Genomic DNA, 19906 nt, shown 5'->3' with positions numbered 1-19906 from the left:
AAAAAAAAAAAAAAAAAAAAAAAAACACTTTTTCTTGAACCTAATGGCTTGGTGGAAAATACTCAATCAGGAAACCCAATGAGCTTTTTGTTCAGATTTGACAAGGAAGTCTTGTTTTGTCTCATATTAGTATATTACTATTTTCTTTATTAGTGCTGCAATTAACGTGTATATACTTCATAATCAGTTATTAAATGCATGAACTTGATCGTCCGTGCGTCAAAGTCTTTATTCGTTTTTCCACCATGAGCTTGTGGAAAAATGATGTAAATGCCAATTCAAACACTACAACTCACAAAATTCCACAATTTTTTTCTTCTTCTTTACTAATGTTGATTTCAGACCTTTATATTCTTTTTTCTTTTGGATTGATAATAATGATAATGATATATTGAAAATTTTTGTTTAGTTACCGGCCTTTCCATTTTTAAAAAGAAAAAATTAAAATTTTCATTTTATATTAAAATTTAAATATACAAACATGAGCATGAATTCATAAAAACAAGTGTCTAATATTAAAATTATAGTTTCTCTGTATATTGAAATGATTTTAAAATAATAATATAATATAATTTTTTTAAATATAAAATTTAATTTATAGTATATTGAAAAGTGTACTAATAATGTTTGTATATGTAATCTCGACCCGTTAAGTTTAACATGATACGCTCGTGTATAAATTAATTTGTTTATATTCTATGTTTAGACCACACAAAATATAAATTATGTTTACGCACCAATATGAAACAAATGAATCTATCTATACAAGTATAAAGACTTCAAATAGTGAGTGTGAACTTTCTTGTACGTAACTAATGGGAACATTGACCCAACCATCCAACAAGCTAAGTTGTGAAGTTTCCAGGTATGAAGAAAATTCTTTGATATGGAGTGCCAACCAACATAGAAAAATGGTAGTAATATTTGTCGATTGGAATATCATAGGTGTAGACTTCTTTCTTCCTTGGACCTACCTAACTATATTTAGATTTTAGTCAATATCTGCCAATTAAGTAGGCAACTTTTGAATTTTCTTTAGTGTAAGAAAAATATTTGTTGCATGCACACTTTGCATGTTCATGTACGTGTGTGTATAATGCATATCTGTAAATTGATAAGTTTTATTATTTTGTACAAATTAATTAAACGAAACTATTTTATTTAAATGTGTGTCAATTCTTTTATGCATTTAAAATTATTTATTATAAAACTTTCAACTTAGGTATAATTGTACATATCTTATTACTTCTTTTTATGACAGAATTAAATTGAATTATATAACTACCTCTTCAATTGTTAAAGAAAAAGTTACCAAGACCTTGTGGTATAACGGCACTCGGTTGCACTCCAATAAAGAAGGAGGTGGGTTCAAGTCTCGATATTGATTCTTTGTGCAGGTTTATTTTGACAGGGAAGTCTTGTTTCTAGTCATCATCATTAATGGAGGATAGTGATCCCACGTGTAAGAAGTATTCAAGGTAGAACAAGAAAAGAAAGAGTAATAATTATTGAGGTCTATTTTAACAGGGAAGTCTTGTTTCTAGTCATCTCTAAGAAGTATTCAAGAAAAGAATGGCATCCTTAGTAGTTAAGTTAGAGTAGTAATTCTTGAGGTCTATTTTGACAGGGAAGTCTTGTTTCTAGTCATATGTAAGAAGTATTCAAGAAAAGAATGAGTAATAATTTTTCTTAGAGCATTCTTAGTAGTGGAGTTATTTGCATCCTTAGTAGTGAAGTTATTTCGCGGTTTTTGAGGAGTTTTTGTAAGTGTGATTAGGAAAGAAAAAATGAGATGGGAGGAAAAAATAAATAAAATAAATATAATTTTTTTAATAAATAAAGTCAGTGTGACCAATCATTAAATTTCTTTTTTCTTGGAAACTTAAATAACCCCATTTTTACAGGAGCACCCCAATCTTCTCTCTCCTCCACGTGGCTTTCATCCTCTAAAAAACTGAAATAACCACTGATGTGGTTGCTCTTATATAGTTGGGTTCTATACTTTTGTTCAAATTTAGTTCCTAGACGCATATATAATTTTTTTTTCAAAAAAATTTATGCATTTGTTATAAACAAACGCGTAAAGTCTTAAAATTATATGATTCTGTTATGCATGTTTGTTGTAATGTGTATTGTCATTTACAATAGATGTGTTTGGACATATTTGTACTAGTGATTAAAAGTATTTGTTCATGTCCCATGTGTGCCTCTTCTAACCAAGTGTTGATCACATTTCTTTTCTTATTAGACTTTGTTTATTTCTACATACTCTCTCACTTTTAAAAGTTGATCATAGTATTAATCATCATATTTAATTTGCAATTCATTACGTCATTTGTGGGAATCAAATCTAAGTTCTCCCAAAAATTTTCCCCACAAAGAGAGCTCACTCGTCACTTGAACCACCCTAATGAGTTATCTTGATCAGATACTACTGATAAATTAGATTGTAGTCCCAAAAACAAATTTAAAAAATAAAAAGAAAAATTAGGCCCACTAGAATCACTTTGGTTGCCTTTATTTTTTTTGGAAGTATAGCCACGTGGTTTTTTGTTTTTCTTTAATGGCATGATGTAAGCAACTTCATATTGATCACACTAATTAATACTCCGTATAAATTATTCTAAAAAAGAAAAATAAAGAGATATGAATAATTTCAATCCATTATTTTTATTCAAGTGCAGTACAGACTACAGAGGCATTTATATTTGTAAGCATATAAGTGCACACAAATATCAATACAAAAAGCTCAATTTATTACTGAGTAACATAAGTCCATGATTACAAGTAAAAGATCACAATTAAATTCTATCTCCACTCAAGATGCACTCAAAAACCTCATATATAATTCTAACAAACAAACATAACTGTATTCCTTCGATAATCACTCAACAGAGCATAACAGCTCAACACAAATTATTCTAAACTGCAACTTCTCCTTTGTGCTTCTTGAGCCTTAACTGAATCAGATGATGACACCAAGAACAAGTCCCGCCGCAATTGAAGCAGCAATGGTTACTGTTGGGGCTTTATTACCATCCTTCCCTACAAAAAAAACAAAATCTTTGGATTAGTTTCAGACAACAAATTTAGTGCTGCCATGCATGCGCCCATGTTAGATTTTTATTTCTTTTCAATAATACATTAGGTTTCTCAGCTTAAACCTAAGCCCCTAAAACCTGACAAATTATACTATAGATCAAAGTTCATCTTACATTGTAGACTCTCATCTAAAATGACCAATTCAGATTATGTGGCTGCAATTAATAGATTTACACCAAAGTGCACAATGCAAGATGGACCAGTGGAGAGTCCTAACTCCCAGATATTGTTGGTGGGAGTCTAACCCCACCCTATAGTCCTTCTAGCTGGAATAATAACTTTAGGTCAGGTGGTTTAGCACTTGAGCTTGCACTACTGGTCATTTTAGAACTTTTTTGAAAAATGAAGTTAATTACCTGACTGCGGTGGTGGCGGAGGAGAAGAAGCAGGTGAAGCCGAAGCCAGTGGTGGTGGAAGTGGTTGAGGTGTTGAATTAGATCCATTAATGAGCGAGGCACCGAAGAAACTGCTAATCTCATAGCGAAAAAAGCAGCTGGGACGCAGTACTCTTGCCCCTATCATCCCATTACCCTTCGATTCTTTCCATTTAGCGAAAGCAGTGTTTAGGCAATCATTGCAATCGCCAACAGACAAATCAGGGGTGCACTGCACATACGCATATATGGTCTGGGACTCTGGTCCCGCCGTACTATTAGCCGCGTACTTGAGGAACGGCCCGCCATTGACGGCTTGTGTTCTTAGGCGGTCTACCAGGCTTGTCAAATCCTGATTAAACAGAGCAGGATTCTTAACAGGCGTGATACTATGTTGTTCGATTTCAGGAGTGGTTCGCAAAGAACCTATGATGGATTCATCGGAGTAATATATACTACAGATGTTGTACCATCGGAATGCCTCATTCTGATTAGGACACCACTGTTTAATCCTCACAGCATTATCGCTAACACAGCCACGACATACGCTGAGTTCAACATCCCCTCTGCACAGCACAATAGCGCTAGCCCTGTCTGAGCCTTGACCAACGGAACCGTTGTAGAATCCATAATCGTCTACGTTGTTTGAGAGGGAGGACAGAAGTGTGTTGAGGTTGTTGTCGTATGTGCTGTTCTGAGTGTAGTTTCCACTCGTTCCGCACATGTGCCATTCGTAATTGGGATCTATGTCGGCGGCTATGGTGGCGGAACAAAGATGTAAACTCAAGAGTATGAAAATAATCCATTCCTGCGAATCCATGACTCACTCAAGCCCAGGATCGTTGAGGAAGAGATTAAAAAAATAAGAATGCAATGAGAGAGAGGTCTGGGGGTTACGTTTAGTTGAAACTAATTAAACTACCCAGTGTACGTTTCAATACAAGCATGCATACTAATAAATAGGCTACCGCTTGCCCCGGGACCTAGTGTAGTGCCATGGTTCGTTGTTGACAATTGGTTTGATAACTATAATATTCAAAGTTTGATTTCTTGTCTAAGGCACTATAAGCAATTTAGGCTGTCTAACTCCTTATAATCTTTTGTTGGTCAGGATTACAAGCGACATGTTTTGTCCATGGTAAACTATTTTGTGGACCGGATATCCAAAATATATAATTTACATACTGAATTTCACAATTCAAATTGTGAACATCCAATAGGTAAATGGATACGAGTCCACATTACAAGTTAAATTCAGGTCCATGGTATAACTATTGTTCACCCATGGTCCAAAATCAAATGCGCTACAGCTTTAATTATAATTTTCATTTTGCTGATTTTTTTTGAGAACCCATGGTCCAATTTTCATTTTGCTAGACTTTGTCCCAAACCTTACTTGTCAAACAAGCGTGTGGAAAAAGAGAAGGGTAATATATAATTTCCAAAAAAAATATGAATTACAAATTTTGTTTTTGTTTTTGTTTTTCTTTTTTATTTTTTTATTTTCTTCCTTTAGATTGGAGTTTTAATATTTGATATACTATATTGAAAAAAATGTCATATGGCTCAAAGATGGACTTATCCAACTTGGCATGCCAAATGATCATTGACCCACGGTCAAAACAGTGGCAATAGTCAATTGACCCATTATGAGAATCTAGAAAGGAACAAGTAAGTTGAGCTCAATACGCATGTTCGCATCTGCAACAAGGACTAGGTGCTAAGCCAGTATGAGTTTCCATCTCCATCGTTGAGAAATCACTTTCCACGCAACCACTAAGAACTTTGTGTCATTTCCTTGTACACCAAGACAATGTGAATGTGGATGCATTCCACAATTTTAAGCACTGTTGAACGAGTCAAACATGGAGTCATCCCACTCTTCCAATGTCTCCATTATTTCAATCAACACTAACGCGTAGTCATTTGAAATTTTCTAACGGGCCCAAAATATATTGATCTTGGTTAGGGCCATAGAGAGTTATTTTGGGCCCATTATTTATTTGTATTTTTAATTTATATATGTTTTTGATAGTATGCATAAGAGGCAAATTATACTGTGCACCGTGGTGCATATAGCAATGTGCACCACGTACCTAAACGACGTCGTTTTGAGTATTGTAGACTAATCGTCCGTTTTTTTGGAAATCACGTTTCCCGTTTCGGCCGGTCTCTGTATTTATGTTAATATTCTGTGTATTCCAGACAATCATTCTGTGTATTCTAGGCAACCGTTCTGTGTATTATAGGCAACCGTTATGTGTATTCATGTTAGTAACACATGTTGTGATGTGTTTGTGCATTCGAATGTTTAGGAGGATGAGTTCTGTGTATTTTGTGTAAATATTATGTGTATTCATGTTATTAACACAAGTTGTGATGTGTTTGTGCATTCGAATGTTAGGAGGATGAGTTCTGTGTATTATGGGCATCAATATTCTGTGTATTATGGGCAAACATTCTGTGTATTCTAGGCAAACCTTCTGTGTATTCTATATAATGATTATGTGTATTATAGATAATGAATTCCCTGGAGTCATTCGCGTCCACTAACATCTGTGTATTTTGTGTCAATATTCTGTGTATTCTGGGCAAACATTCTGTGTATTCTAGGCAAACGTTCTGTGTATTATAGATAATGATTATGTGTATTATAGATAATGAATTTTCTGAGTCATTCGCGTCCGCGTCTACTAACACCGAAACGACGTCGTTTTACGTATGTGGTGCACATTGCTATGTGCACCGTGGTGCAGGGTATAACGATTGTGCATAAGATACAGTAAATTATTGTGTGGACCATGGTCCACATAATGCAGTGTAGAACATAATAAAAAATACATCTTTTTTGAATGTATTAAATGTACATTATTTTTGTACTGAATATACATTATAAATATGTTTGGTAAATTAAGGGTGTATTTGGTAGCTCGGAAAATGATTCCAGGCTTTTGGTGTTTGACAGTGTTTGGAAAATGCAGTCAACGGAAAACAATTTCCGTTGACCAAAGAAAATGAGGTTATTTTTTTGAAAAATGACTTCTGGATTTTTTTTTCGAAAGTCATTTTCCGAACTTGGCTTCAACAATTATTTTGCCAAAATGGCCACATATGTTACTTTGTAAAAGAAATATTATTATTTTATATTATTATTATTTTATATTTTAAAAAATAATTAAAATGTAAAATTATACAATTTAACACATTTTCTAGAAAATAAACCAAACACACAAAGACAATTTTTCAGAATACAACCAAACACTGTAAATGGATATGTTTTTACAGAAAATGACTCATTTTCCGAAAAACATTTTCCAGAAGTCATTTTCCTGCTTTCTAAACACTAAGGGTGTGTTTGGTTGGGGGGTTTAGGCATAAGAAATGGATATGAAAGTGATTGCTAGTGTTAATGAGAAAATCCATACCTTTATTAAATAAGGGTTTCACTTTCTCATTTCTTCTCTAATTATTAATAATCATTTCCATTCCACCCAACTACCAAACATGCTAAATACTTTCACCAAAATTCATTACCCTTACCAAGTATTTGATACCCATTCCGATTCCGATTCCATGTGCGAACCAAACGCACCTAAGCGTTAGTTGATAAGGGTTTGGATATAATGCACGTGTACGTGGATGTGGAAAAGACTTTGCAGTAGGGAGAAACCAACACGAAGCTGGAAATCAACAATTAATAAAAGCGAAATTTCCTCACACAAGTCTAAACCAGCGCTAAAGTCTAAACCCAAAAAGGCTCATCTCAGCAGGGTGTGAAACGAAACCAGACTTTTCTGATGCACAACTAGTCTATGTGTCAATCCAAAGTCTAAAGTGTAAGAATAAAAACTGAAGTATATGAAATATATAGGATCTAACCTCCAGCCATAGTTTGTTTGTTTGATTGCGTGACTGAACTGTGCTGCTTGCTGCCTTTGCTTGAGCTTCCTAATTATTTTTCTCTCACTTGACTCAACTCTCTTAGATGGTGTATAAGACTGTATATCAAGCAGTGAGGGGGATTTTGATGGCCTTTATATAGTTGCATTCCATCAATGCACTAATCATGAAAATTTTCCTATTCTTAATTATTTGCACCACTTTCTGAATAAGAACAAAACATAAATTAGTGGATCCCTAATTTAGGTGTTAGTGTATCCCTGATTTAAGGTCATAGTGGAGTTTAGTGGACTCATACTTTTGACCTTTTATTATTTGTTCTTACATTCTCCCACTTGGTGCAAATATCAAACTCAAAGTACAAGATAACACTAACCATAATGATATGTTCTCATTAGTGCGAGTAATATCTATTATGATTAAATGTAAACTGCCTTTAAGTACTTAATTAGGAAACAAGAAAAACTTAATGAAAATAAACCTTATGTTTATTTCAAATCCGACTGAAATATTTTCTCAATAAATTTAAAGTGTACATACTAGAATGAGAAAATTTCTGAATGCAAAAGAATTTCATTAAAACTGAATGTATATATACAAATTACAAATTGGGTGAAAGTCCCATCTTTTCAGCAAGATCCTTGAATTTAAATGGAGGCATGCCTTTAGTCAAGGGATCTGCTATCATCAACTCAGTACTAATGTGCTCAATGACCACAATTTCTCTTTTAACACGCTCCCTAATAGCTAAGAACTTGATGTCGATGTGTTTGCTTCGACTTCCACTTTTGTCGTTCTTAGTTAGGAAGACTGCAGCTGAGTTGTCACAATAGATTTTTAATGGCTTAGATATAGAATCCATAATCCTAAGTCCAGAGATGAAATTCTTAAGCCACACACCTTGCGAAGTAGCTTCGAAACAAGAAACGAACTCGGCTTCCATAGTAGAAGTAGTTATTAAAGTTTGTTTAACACTTCTCTATGAGATAGCCCCACCCGCCATGATAAACACGTACCCAGAAGTCGATTTTCTAGAATCAACACAGCCAGCAAAGTCCGCATCAGAATATCCAATAACATCCAAGTTATCTGTCTGTCTAAATCCAAGCTTGTAATCTTTAGTACCTTTGAGGTACCTTAAAACTCTTTTTACAGCTCTCCAGTGGTCCATACCTGGATTATGCAAATATCGTCCTAGCATTCCAACAGCAAAAGCAATGTCCGGTCTTGTACATACTTGAATGTATCCAAGGCACCCAACTGCTTCAGCATATGGAATAGTCTTCATGGATTCTTTCTCCAGGTCACTCTTAGGGCATTGATCCATATTGAATTTATCTCCTTTTGCTATGGGAGCTACATTTGGTGAACAATTTTTCATCTGAAATCTTTCTAAAACCTTGTTTATATAGGTTTCTTGCGATAGACCCAGTATGCCCCGGGATCTATCCCTATGAATCTTTATGCCAATGACATAAGATGCATTACCCATGTCCTTCATATCAAAGTTCTTAGAAAGGAATTGTTTCACGTCACGAAGCATCCCCATATCATTAGTGGCAAGCAAGATATCATCCACATATAAAACTAGAAAACAAATTTTGCTCCCACTCACCTTATGGTATATACAATGATCTGAGGGATTCTCAACAAAACCAAATGAAGAAATAACCCCATCGAACTTAATGTACCATTGGCGGGAGGCTTGTTTTAAGCCATATATGGATTTCTTAAGCTTGCATACTAAATTTTCACCATCTTTNTAAAGCCAAGATAATTCGAAGAGAATCTTTCTTTGATACAGGAGAAAAAGTCTCCTTGTAATCGATTCCTTCTTTTTGAGTAAATCCCTTAGCAACAAGTCTGGCCTTGTATCTTTCAATGTTACCTAATGAATCTCTTTTGGTTTTAAAAACCCATTTACAAGAAATGGCCTTGGCCCCATTAGGTAACTCAACAAGATCCCAAACTCCATTACTCTTCATGGAATTCATTTCATCTTTCATGGCTTCTAACCACAAATCAAAATGTTCACAATTTGTGGCTTGTGAAAAAGTTTCAGGATCATTTTCAGCTCCAATGTCAGATTCTTGTAGATACGATTCATAATAACTAGGTAATGCTGAACGTCTTATCCGAGTAGACCGTCTTAATGTTGGACCACCGATACCTTGATNTTCTTCTACTTCAATATTTCCCAAATCAAAAAGTAGGACCAAGCCCAAAGTCATAGACCATTATAATGTTAACATAGCCCAAGCCCATAGACCATAGATCATTATAATGTTATAACCTAGCTGTTACTCCTGCTAGTTCATTATGTATTTTCCATCAGCAGCCATTAGCTCATTTACGCAGATAAGAGAGAGAGAGAGCCGACTGAAGGAGAGACGCGAAGAGAGAAAGCGAGAGAGGTTGCCGGCCACCGTTCGCAACCACCGCCATCGCCGGTCACCTTTCACTCCGCCGCCCCGAGCCGATCTGAGACCGGAGGACAGAGCCGCCACCGTCATCGCATCCGCACAGGAGGTGCTCAGCCATGGTCGTCCAGCGATTTTTCGAGTTCCGTCACCGGCATTGTCGAATTCAACGCAAAGGCAGTATGTATATATGACATTTATTTCGAAAAATCGTTATAATATTTTCCATAAATTATTGTAAAAATTTATGTATATACACATAAAATCCAAATAAATGTATATGTGGATATGGAAAATATTTATATGCAAATATTGAGCAGAAATTTGCTTATATATATATATGTACATATATTAAATCCAAATATATATGTACTGTAAAAGCAAAGCACAAATATATATGTATGCTTTTAATATAATAAATATATTCATATTGCATACACATTCAAACTAATAACTAGGCAGAGATTATATTTTGCTCTGATACCAACTGTAAGAATAAAAACTGAAGTATATGAAATATATAGGATCTAACCTCCAGCCATAGTTTGTTTGTTTGATTGCGTGACTGAACTGTGCTGCTTGCTGCCTTTGCTTGAGCTTCCTAATTATTTTTCTCTCACTTGACTCAACTCTCTCAGATGGTGTATAAGACTGTATATCAAGCAGTGAGGGGGATTTTGATGGCCTTTATATAGTTGCATTCCATCAATGCACTAATCATGAAAATTTTCCTATTCTTAATTATTTGCACCACTTTCTGAATAAGAACAAAACATAAATTAGTGGATCCCTAATTTAGGTGTTAGTGTATCCCTGATTTAAGGTCATAGTGGAGTTTAGTGGACTCATACTTTTGACCTTTTATTATTTGTTCTTACATAAAGAACTTCCCTAATCTCACCCTTGCTTCTCCTCACCTGGGTTTAAACCAATAATCCAAAAAAATGAATCTTTTTCAGTTTCTTTCTTGCTTCTGTCTTGCCTACACTTTTGTTCCTGCAATTGGCTCTACTCTGTTATTCCAGGTATCAATTATCATCCCAGAATATATTACCTGTATGTGTATGCACGGTTTTGATTGATTTGATATGATGTTGTTTGATTCAGGGATTCAACTGGGAATCAAACAAGCAGAAAGGTGGATGGTACAACTCGCTTATCAATTCGATCCCGGATTTGGCTAATGCTGGGATAACTCATGTTTGGTTGCCACCACCTTCCCACTCTGTAGATGCCGAAGGTGCTGTCTTTTTCTTTCTTTCTTTCTTTCTTTCTTTTTTTTTTTTTTTTATGACAAAGAAAACTCAAAAGTACTATCCCAAGTATGCACTGGCCGTCTTATGATCTTTATTTCCAAATGACCATAAGTGAGTAAGTCAGCCTAGGTTGTCAAAAAAAGTCAATAAGATCTAGCATTGGAGCTAAATTTAAAATTTCGTGATTATTAAACCAGCAGTCTGACCAACTTTGCTTTTTCTTGTTTCTTGAGTTCACTTGGCCTGATTTTGACAATTTTTGAGGTCAGGGTATATGCCTGGAAGGCTATATGACTTGGATGCATCCAAGTATGGAAATAAGCAACAATTGCAAGCACTGGTGGCGGCGCTTCACGACAAAGGGATAAAGGCCGTGGCCGACATAGTGATAAACCACAGATGTGCTGACAACAAAGACAGCAGGGGAATTTACTGCATCTTCGAAGGTGGCACGCCGGATAACCGCCTGGACTGGGGTCCGGGCCAAATCTGCAAAAACGACACGGAATACTCCGACGGCACTGGCAATGACGACACCGGCGAGGATTTCGGCCCCGCCCCCGATATCGACCATCTTAACCCCAGGGTACAGAAGGAGTTATCGGAGTGGATGAATTGGCTCAAGTCTGAGATTGGGTTTGCCGGCTGGAGATTCAATTTTGTCAGAGGATATGCAGCTAACATTACCAAGATTTACATGGAGAATACTACGCCGGAGTTCGCCGTCGGCCAGTTTTGGAGCTATTTGGCTTATGATTCAGATGGAAAACCGGCTTATAACCAGGATGATCGCAGGAATGAGTTATCCCAGTGGGTGCAGAATAGCGGTGGCGCTGTTACAGCGTTTGATTTCACAACAAAAGGAATTCTTCAACTTGCTGTGCTAGGTGAGCTCTGGAGATTGAAGGATCCCAACGGAAAGCCTCCGGGATTGATCGGAATATCGCCGGAAAATGCTGTCACTTTTATAGATACTCATGACACCATATCAACAGATAACAAATGGCCTTTTCCCGGGGATAAAGTTATTCAGGGATATGCTTACATCCTCACCCACCCTGGAGTACCATGTGTGGTAAAGTTTTATTTTTATATTTGATAAAAAATGTTATATCTTATCTCTATTCCGATCAACACTCGTCAAGTCCAGCAAAAGATTACGAGATTACTAACTTAATTTTTGTTCTTTGTTTGGCAGTTCTATGATCATTTCTTTGATTGGGGATTGAAGGATGAGATATCAAAATTGATATCAATTAGGAATAGCAATGGGATTAGTGAAACAAGCAGCGTGGAGATTTTAGCTGCTGATGCAAATGTTTATGTTGCAAAGATTGATGACAAAGTTATAGTTAAGATTGGGCCGAAGTATGATGTAGGAAAACTTATTCCATCCAATTTTAACATGGTAACATTTGGACAGGATTATGCCGTGTGGGGCGCCGAGGCGTGGTAACATCCGGCAAAGGTATAATGAAGATTAGGCCAAAGCTAAGTACGATGTAGGAAAATTTATTTCTCCCACATATTTTGTCTGAGTTAGAATATGTGAAGTATTTGAGTTCAGAATTTAATTTTTGGGAGAAGAATTATTATACAGTGTAGAAAAAAAAAAAGAGGCAAATTTAATTTCACGGATCATAATCAACTCAAATAAATATGTACCTTGTAGCCTTTCAATTTCTTTTAGAATAATGGATTAATTTATATGGTTCTTTTTAAATGTAATGTCCACAGTACTAAACAATTAGTATATATTAAATACAACGAATACAATATTAAAACTTTCAAATTGGCTGCTCAAGTAATACATTCTTCATGATTATTTTTTTTGTCACATTTGTGTGAGACCGTCTCACGGATCCTTATTCGTGAGACCGGTCGGATCGGGTTGAACCAACATACAAATGCCATACTTATATGCTCAAATATAATAACAATCAGAAATACAATTTTTGTTATTTATAAGAGAAAAAATATTATATTTTTCATGATAAGTAATGTTGACAAGTGCCCTTTACTTATAAGTGAAAATATAATACTTTTAAATCGAAATGTAAAAGTGTTGTATTTTCTCCTAAAAGTATTACATTTACCCTTATAAGTAACAAAAAATTCATTCATGATTAGTATTATATTTGAGCATATAAGTATGACATTTGTGCATATAAATATTACATTTTCATCTTGACCCAACCTGTCTCACGGTGAGATGGTCTCACACAAGTTTTTGCTTCTTTGTTTTTTTTAATGTATAATTTCATAATGATGTATTATATATATACTTTGGGTCACACTTGTGTGAGACCATCTCACGGATCTTTATTCGTGAGACGGATTGGGTCAGGTCGAAGCAACATGCAAATATCGTACTTACATGTGCAAATGCCATACTTATATGCTCAAATATAATACTAATCAAAAATACAATTTTTGTTACTTATAAGAGAAAAAGTAATACATTTTTCATAATATATAAGTAATGTTGACAAGTGACTCTTACTTATAAGGGAAAATATAATACTTTTGAGGAAAAATGTAATACTTTTAAATCGAAATGTAAAAGTATTGTATTTTCCCTTAAAAGTATTACATTTACCCTTATAAGTAACAAAAAATTTATTCTTGTTTAATATTACATTTGAGCATATGAGTATGACATTTGTGCATATAAGTATTACATTTGCACCTTGACCAGACCCGACCCGTTTCACGGTGAGACGACCTCACACAAATTTTTGCCATATACTTTTAATCAGTTAGTCAATTCATAAACTTATACTTGGTCACATGACATTTATAATATAACTACTTCTATTGATACATTGGATGTGAAAGTTTGAAAAGTCATTATCATTAATGGAGGATAGTGACCTTACGCGTAAGAAGTATACTTTGATAGCATTATAGAAATTTGAAATAGAACAAGAAATAAAAGAGTAATAATTTTCTTATGTAGTTGGATTCTATACTTGTTCAAATTTTGTTCCTACACGCATATAGTTTATTTTTATTTTTTTTCAAAAAAATTTACACATTTGTTATAAACGGACACCTAAAGTATAATCTATGTGTTTATGTTATGCACGTCTGGTGTACTATGTATTATTATTGTTTACAATAGATGCTTTGGTCATATTTGTACTAGTGACTAAAAGTATTTGTTCAAGTCCTATGTTTACCTCTTTCCCACCACGTGTTGACTACAGTTTTTTTCTTATTAGACTTCGTTTATATCTATAATAATGTATTCTCTCACTTTTAAAAGTAGATCATACTATTTATTATCATCATATTTGCAATTCGCTAACTATTTATGAGTTAATACACAATATAGTCTTCGACTATAGTGGTTTTACTCAATTTAGTCCTAAATGATTTTTTGTGCTCAATTTAGTCCTTGACTTTGATGGTTTTACACAATTTAATCCTTTGTTAAAAATTTTGTTAGTTGACTGTTAAAAATAGAGTCCTAATGGTAATTTTTCATCATTTATCTCATTTGGGATGATTCCTTCTTCTTCCCCTTATTAAGATCCACGCAGAAATGTAAATTTTTATACCAAATCAACATCAATCCTAAATAAATAAATACAGAGTAAATAAATATTTGGGTACGAAGATTTACATTTTTGTGTGGCTCTTAATAAGGGGAAGAATAATGATCATCCCAAATGGGATGAAGGATGATAACTTACCATTAGGACCCTATTTCTAACCGTCTACTAACAGAATTTTTAACAAAGGACTAAATTAGGTAAAACATCAAAGTCGAGGACTAAATTAAGTACAAAAAGTCATTTAGGACTAAATTGAGTAAAACCACTATAGTCGAGGACTATATTGGGTATTAACTCATAATAATAATAATAAAAGTTAATTCTATTTTTTGTCATGGATTTATGGTTGACAATCTACTTTTAATCCTTATTTTTCAAAATTAAAAGTGAATTATCACCAATAAATTTAAGATAAAAATGAAATTAACTCATAATAATAACAACAATGACAACAAAATAATGATAAACTAACGATTAACAAATTTTAAAAATAAAAAGGAAAATTAGGGCCACTAGCTGCTAGTACAAAGGTATTTATATGTGGAGTTATATTATAGGATAATAAGTTGTTCAATTAGTCTCTAAATAAATTAACGCAAAAGAAAAAAATTAAAATAATCAATGTTTATCACTTACCTATGGTCCTATACAATAAGGACTACCTGCTAAGCCAGTTAAGTCTGCATCTCCATCTTTGAGAAATCATTTAATTTCCAAGCAACCACTAAGAACTTTCTGCCATTTTCTTGTAGAAATTAAACACCAAGACAATGTGAATGTTGATGCATTCCACTATTTGAAGCAGTGTTGAGTGAGTCATCCCACTCTCCCAATGTCTCCATTATTTCAATCAACACTAACGCGTAGTCATTTGAAATTTTCTAACGGGCCCAAAATATATTCAGCTTGGTTAGGGCCATAGAGGAGTTATTTTGGGCCCATCAATTATTTTTGTTTTTAATTTATATATATTTTTTATAGTATGTTTTTTTTTTTTATATAGTATTATTGACTCACCGGGACTCAAACTTACTTGTGATCTCCAATTTGAGAGAGCCACCGTTATGTCGCTTGACCACAAAATTGTATTTCATCTAAATCTCTTTTTATGTACGTACTAGGTTATGTTCTTAAAATGGAGTTCAAATGACGATGTCCTCTTCAATATTTTCCCAATAAAAGAAAACCAATGCATTCGTGTTCAAGTTATACGTCATTGAGATATATGCTATATATATATGCATTGCACATGAAACACAGCTATTATTGGGGATGATGATGAATGCTAAATATTAAAAATTATATAGTAGTTTATATTTTAATTTGTATATATGGTGTATTCTAGGAAAATGATGATGAATACAATTTTACTCATGCATCTCCTTTCCAATGGTCAAAATACAAGATAGGGAGAGAGTGGTGGAAAGAGTTTATAATGTGGAAAAGACTTTGCAGTAGGGGAGAAACCAACACGAAGCTGGAAATCAACGGTCAATCAACAAATAATCTCTCATCAATTTAATACAGTGCTAAGGCATAGGTCTTTCTTCCCAAACTTCACTCATGTGGCCAATTGAACTATCCATGCATGTGGACACTAAGGCATAAGTCTTGTCTACAATAAATGTTGCATCTACATTACAATACACAACTACAAAATGAATGCGAAAATCACATGTATTCCCGCACTCCAATGCTACAGAATATTGAAGTGATAAATCACAACAACCTATTAATTAAGTGGGGGATCAATGCATGGTGTCCGCAAGGAACTCATCATATATACTTAATAGTCTTTGTGGGGACGATCCTAGGAATTGAATAACATGTGTTAGATTCTCACAAGTGACAATTTCACTTAGGCCAGCTTCCATGCCTCCCGAAGAAAACGAGAATTTGTATGGTTAACCTGGCCGTAAAACAGATGGAAATAAATCCAAAACACCTTATGGTTTGCGCAAAAAAAAAAAAAAAAAAAAAAACCTAAGAGTCTTGAAAGAGTAAAATTTAGCAATTCCTAACAGGAAATAATTCATTAATATTGGAAAAAGACCAAGACCTGCAGCCGATAAAGTCTAAACCCAAAAAGGCTCATCTCTTGAAAAGAATGGTGTGAACTGAAACTTTTCTGATGCAGCAATAGTCTGAGTGTCTATCCAAAGTGGAAACTTCCCGGCTATATAACACCCCTAATCTCACTGATTCTCCTCATCTGGGTTCGAACCAATAATCCACAAAAATGAATCGTTTTCAATTTCTTTCTTGCTTCTGTCTTGCTTGCATTTTTGTTCCTGCAATTGGCTCTACTCTGTTATTCCAGGTATCATCCTGGCACTAGCATATATATATATATATATATATATAATCTGTATTGTATGCACGGTTTTGTTTAATTTCAACATGATTGATTTGATGTTGTTTGGTTTAGGGGTTCAACTGGGAATCAAACAAGCAGCAAGGTGGATGGTACAACTCGCTCATCAAATCGATCCCGGATTTGGCTAATGCTGGGATAACTCATGTTTGGTTGCCACCACCCTCCCACTCCCACTCTGATGCTCCCCAAGGTGCTGTCTTTTTCTTGTTTCATTTAAGGAAAACTACATTTTTTGTCATCCAGTTATATAGGTAGTACAAATTTAATTATTGAATTATATGCATGACCACATTAACCCCTAATGCATAGAGTGGTGATTTTAGTTCTTAAATGATCAAATTAGCCACTTAGAAATTGGTGATAGAAATAGTCTTTGAGAGACTAAAATCATCAGTTCATGCATAGTTTAGAGGTTAAAAATGGTCACACATATAATTCAAGGACTAAGATTGTACCACGAGTATAATTGAATGACCAAAATTGTAAATTTTCCTTTTATTTGAAGTAACCAGGGAAACTCATGGCAACTACTAACTATATGCACATAGTAAGCCCTGCTTTGTGATCTTAACTAGCAATGTAAATAAGTTGTTGTTCATAATTGACCCACTCAAACAAATGAAGTTAATAGAACGACTCCCAATATGAGTTGAACTTAGGGTGTGTTTGGTTTGCACATGCAAATCAGAATCGTAATGAGTATTAATACTTGGTAATGGACTAATGGTAATGGATTTTATTGAAAGTATTTTACATGTTTGGTAGTAGGGTGGAATAAGAATGATTATTAATAGTTGGAGAAGAGGAGAATGAAAAGAAATGAAATTTTTATTTTATTAGGGACTAAATTTTATAATTAATGGGGTAATCAAAACTTGTATTTTTCTAAAAATCTTTAAACTAAATAATAACAATGATTTTGATAATAGCTAAACCAGCTGTCAACCAAAGACACCTTATAAACTTTACCAGGTCAACATTTTTCTTGTTTCTTAAGGCATATGTATTATGGCCAAATTTTAACAATTTTTGCGGTCATCAGGGTATATACCTGGAAAGCTGTATGACTTGGATGAATCCAAGTATGGAAATAAGCAACAATTGCAGGAACTGGTGGCGGCGCTTCACGACAAAGGGATAAAGGCCGTAGCCGACATAGTGATAAACCACAGAAGTGCTGAAAGAATGGACAGCAGGGGGATTTACTGCATCTTCGAAGGTGGCACGCCGGATGATCGCCTCGACTGGGGTCCGGGCCTCATCTGCAAAAACGACACGAAATACTCCGACGGCACTGGCAATGACGACACTGGTGGGGACTTCGGCGGCGCCCCCGATATTGATCATCTTAACCCCAGGGTACAAAAGGAGTTATCGGAGTGGATGAATTGGCTCAAGTCTGAGATTGGGTTTGACGGCTGGAGATTCGATTTTGTCAGGGGATACGCAGCTAGCATTACCAAGATTTACATGGAGAATACTTCGCCCGAGTTCGCCGTCGGCGAGTTTTGGAACGATATGGCTCATGGTTCGGATGGAAAACCGGATTATAACCAGGATAATCAAAGGAATGAGATATCCCAGTGGGTGCAGAATAGCGGCGGCGCTGTTACAGCGTTTGATTTCACGACCAAAGGAATTCTTCAGGCTGCTGTGCTAGGTGAGCTCTGGAGATTGAAGGATCCCAACGGAAAGCCTCCGGGGTTGATCGGAATATCACCCAAAAATGCCGTCACTTTTATAGATAACCATGACACCGGATCAACACAAAGCATCTCGCCTTTTCCCAAGGATAAAGTTATTCAGGGTTATGCTTACATCCTCACCCACCCCGGAGTGCCATGTGTGGTAATTTTTTACTCTTACTCTCTATTTCGTTTAAAACTTGTCAAGTGACTCAAGTCTAGTAAAATATTATAAGATTGTTAGCTTAATTCTCGTTCTTTGTTTGGCAGTTTTATGATCATTTCTTTGATTGGGGACTGAAGGATGAGATTTCAAAATTGACCTCAATCAGGAGTAGAAATGGGATTAGTGAAACAAGCAATGTGGAGATTTTAGCTGCAGATCCAGATGCTTATGTTGCAAAGATTGATGACAAAGTTATAATGAAGATTGGGTCAAGGTACGATGTTGCAAAATTCATTCCACCCAATTTCAACGTGGTAACATCTGGACAAGATTATGCCGTGTGGGAGAAAAAGATATAAATTTAACTTCATGGATCATAATCAAGTACTCAAATAAATTAGCCTTTTAATTAATGTCCACAGTAATAAAATATGCAATGTGGATGCATTTTGTTATTTCATACACTGGACTTGATGTACCTGTCAACATATGATCTATCACATTTGAAGTAGATTCACGTTTCCAATGTGTAAAAGTTTGAAGAACACTCACAAGTTATCTAAGTCAATTAAATTTGTTACTCGCATACATGGAGATACTAGTATTCATATTTACATAGCTTACAAGTTCTGTACATGTCTAATCTAAGTACCCACGACTCTACTTGTAGAGCCCTGAGTTTTGTCCAAGGCAAACAACCTTGCCATACCAAAGTCACCAATTTTGGGATTCATATTTCCATCCAGAAGAATATTACTGACTTTGAGGTCATGATGAATAATGCGAACACGAGAATCTTCATGCATATAAACAATTATTGTCAAAGTGGGTCGAAACCCATCGGCTGACCCGCACCCGCCCTGCCGTGGGGCGGGTTAAGTCTACAAAAAAGATGGCCCGCGAAGGAGTGCGCCTAATGGGCCTAACCCGCTAAGGCCCGCGCGGGGGAGTTACGAGCCGGCCTGCGACCCGCCATATTTTTATTTTTATTTTTTATAATATATATATATATATATATATATATATATATATATATATATATATATATATATATATATATATATAT

General features: G+C 35.0%; 3 protein-coding genes across 3 annotated transcripts; 2 read left to right on the top strand and 1 right to left on the bottom strand.

The window, feature by feature from the left end:
• Positions 1-2647: 2647 nt before the first annotated feature.
• Positions 2648-4407, bottom strand: LOC116030245 (cysteine-rich receptor-like protein kinase 10). The gene is made up of 2 exons (XM_031272432.1): positions 3459-4407; positions 2648-3045 (listed from the first exon to the last, which is right to left on the bottom strand). The coding sequence occupies exons 1-2, from the start codon at positions 4294-4296 to the stop codon at positions 2966-2968; spliced, it is 918 nt and encodes a 305-aa protein (XP_031128292.1). The 5' UTR covers positions 4297-4407; the 3' UTR covers positions 2648-2965.
• Positions 4408-10659: 6252 nt separating this feature from the next.
• Positions 10660-12775, top strand: LOC116030243 (alpha-amylase-like). Its single transcript, XM_031272430.1, has 4 exons — positions 10660-10821; positions 10904-11036; positions 11322-12127; positions 12251-12775. The coding sequence occupies exons 1-4, from the start codon at positions 10741-10743 to the stop codon at positions 12506-12508; spliced, it is 1278 nt and encodes a 425-aa protein (XP_031128290.1). The 5' UTR covers positions 10660-10740; the 3' UTR covers positions 12509-12775.
• A 4001-nt stretch (positions 12776-16776) lies between these two features.
• On the top strand, positions 16777-19428 carry LOC116030242 (alpha-amylase-like). Its single transcript, XM_031272429.1, has 4 exons — positions 16777-16932; positions 17041-17179; positions 18032-18837; positions 18945-19428. The coding sequence occupies exons 1-4, from the start codon at positions 16852-16854 to the stop codon at positions 19197-19199; spliced, it is 1281 nt and encodes a 426-aa protein (XP_031128289.1). The 5' UTR covers positions 16777-16851; the 3' UTR covers positions 19200-19428.
• Positions 19429-19906: the final 478 nt, after the last annotated feature.

The sequence above is a fragment of the Ipomoea triloba genome, chromosome 9 (assembly GCF_003576645.1).
Source record: "Ipomoea triloba cultivar NCNSP0323 chromosome 9, ASM357664v1".
NCBI lineage: Eukaryota > Viridiplantae > Streptophyta > Magnoliopsida > Solanales > Convolvulaceae > Ipomoea > Ipomoea triloba.
The sequence above is the reverse complement of the archived record's forward strand: the minus strand, read 5'-3'. Positions and strand labels throughout refer to the sequence as shown.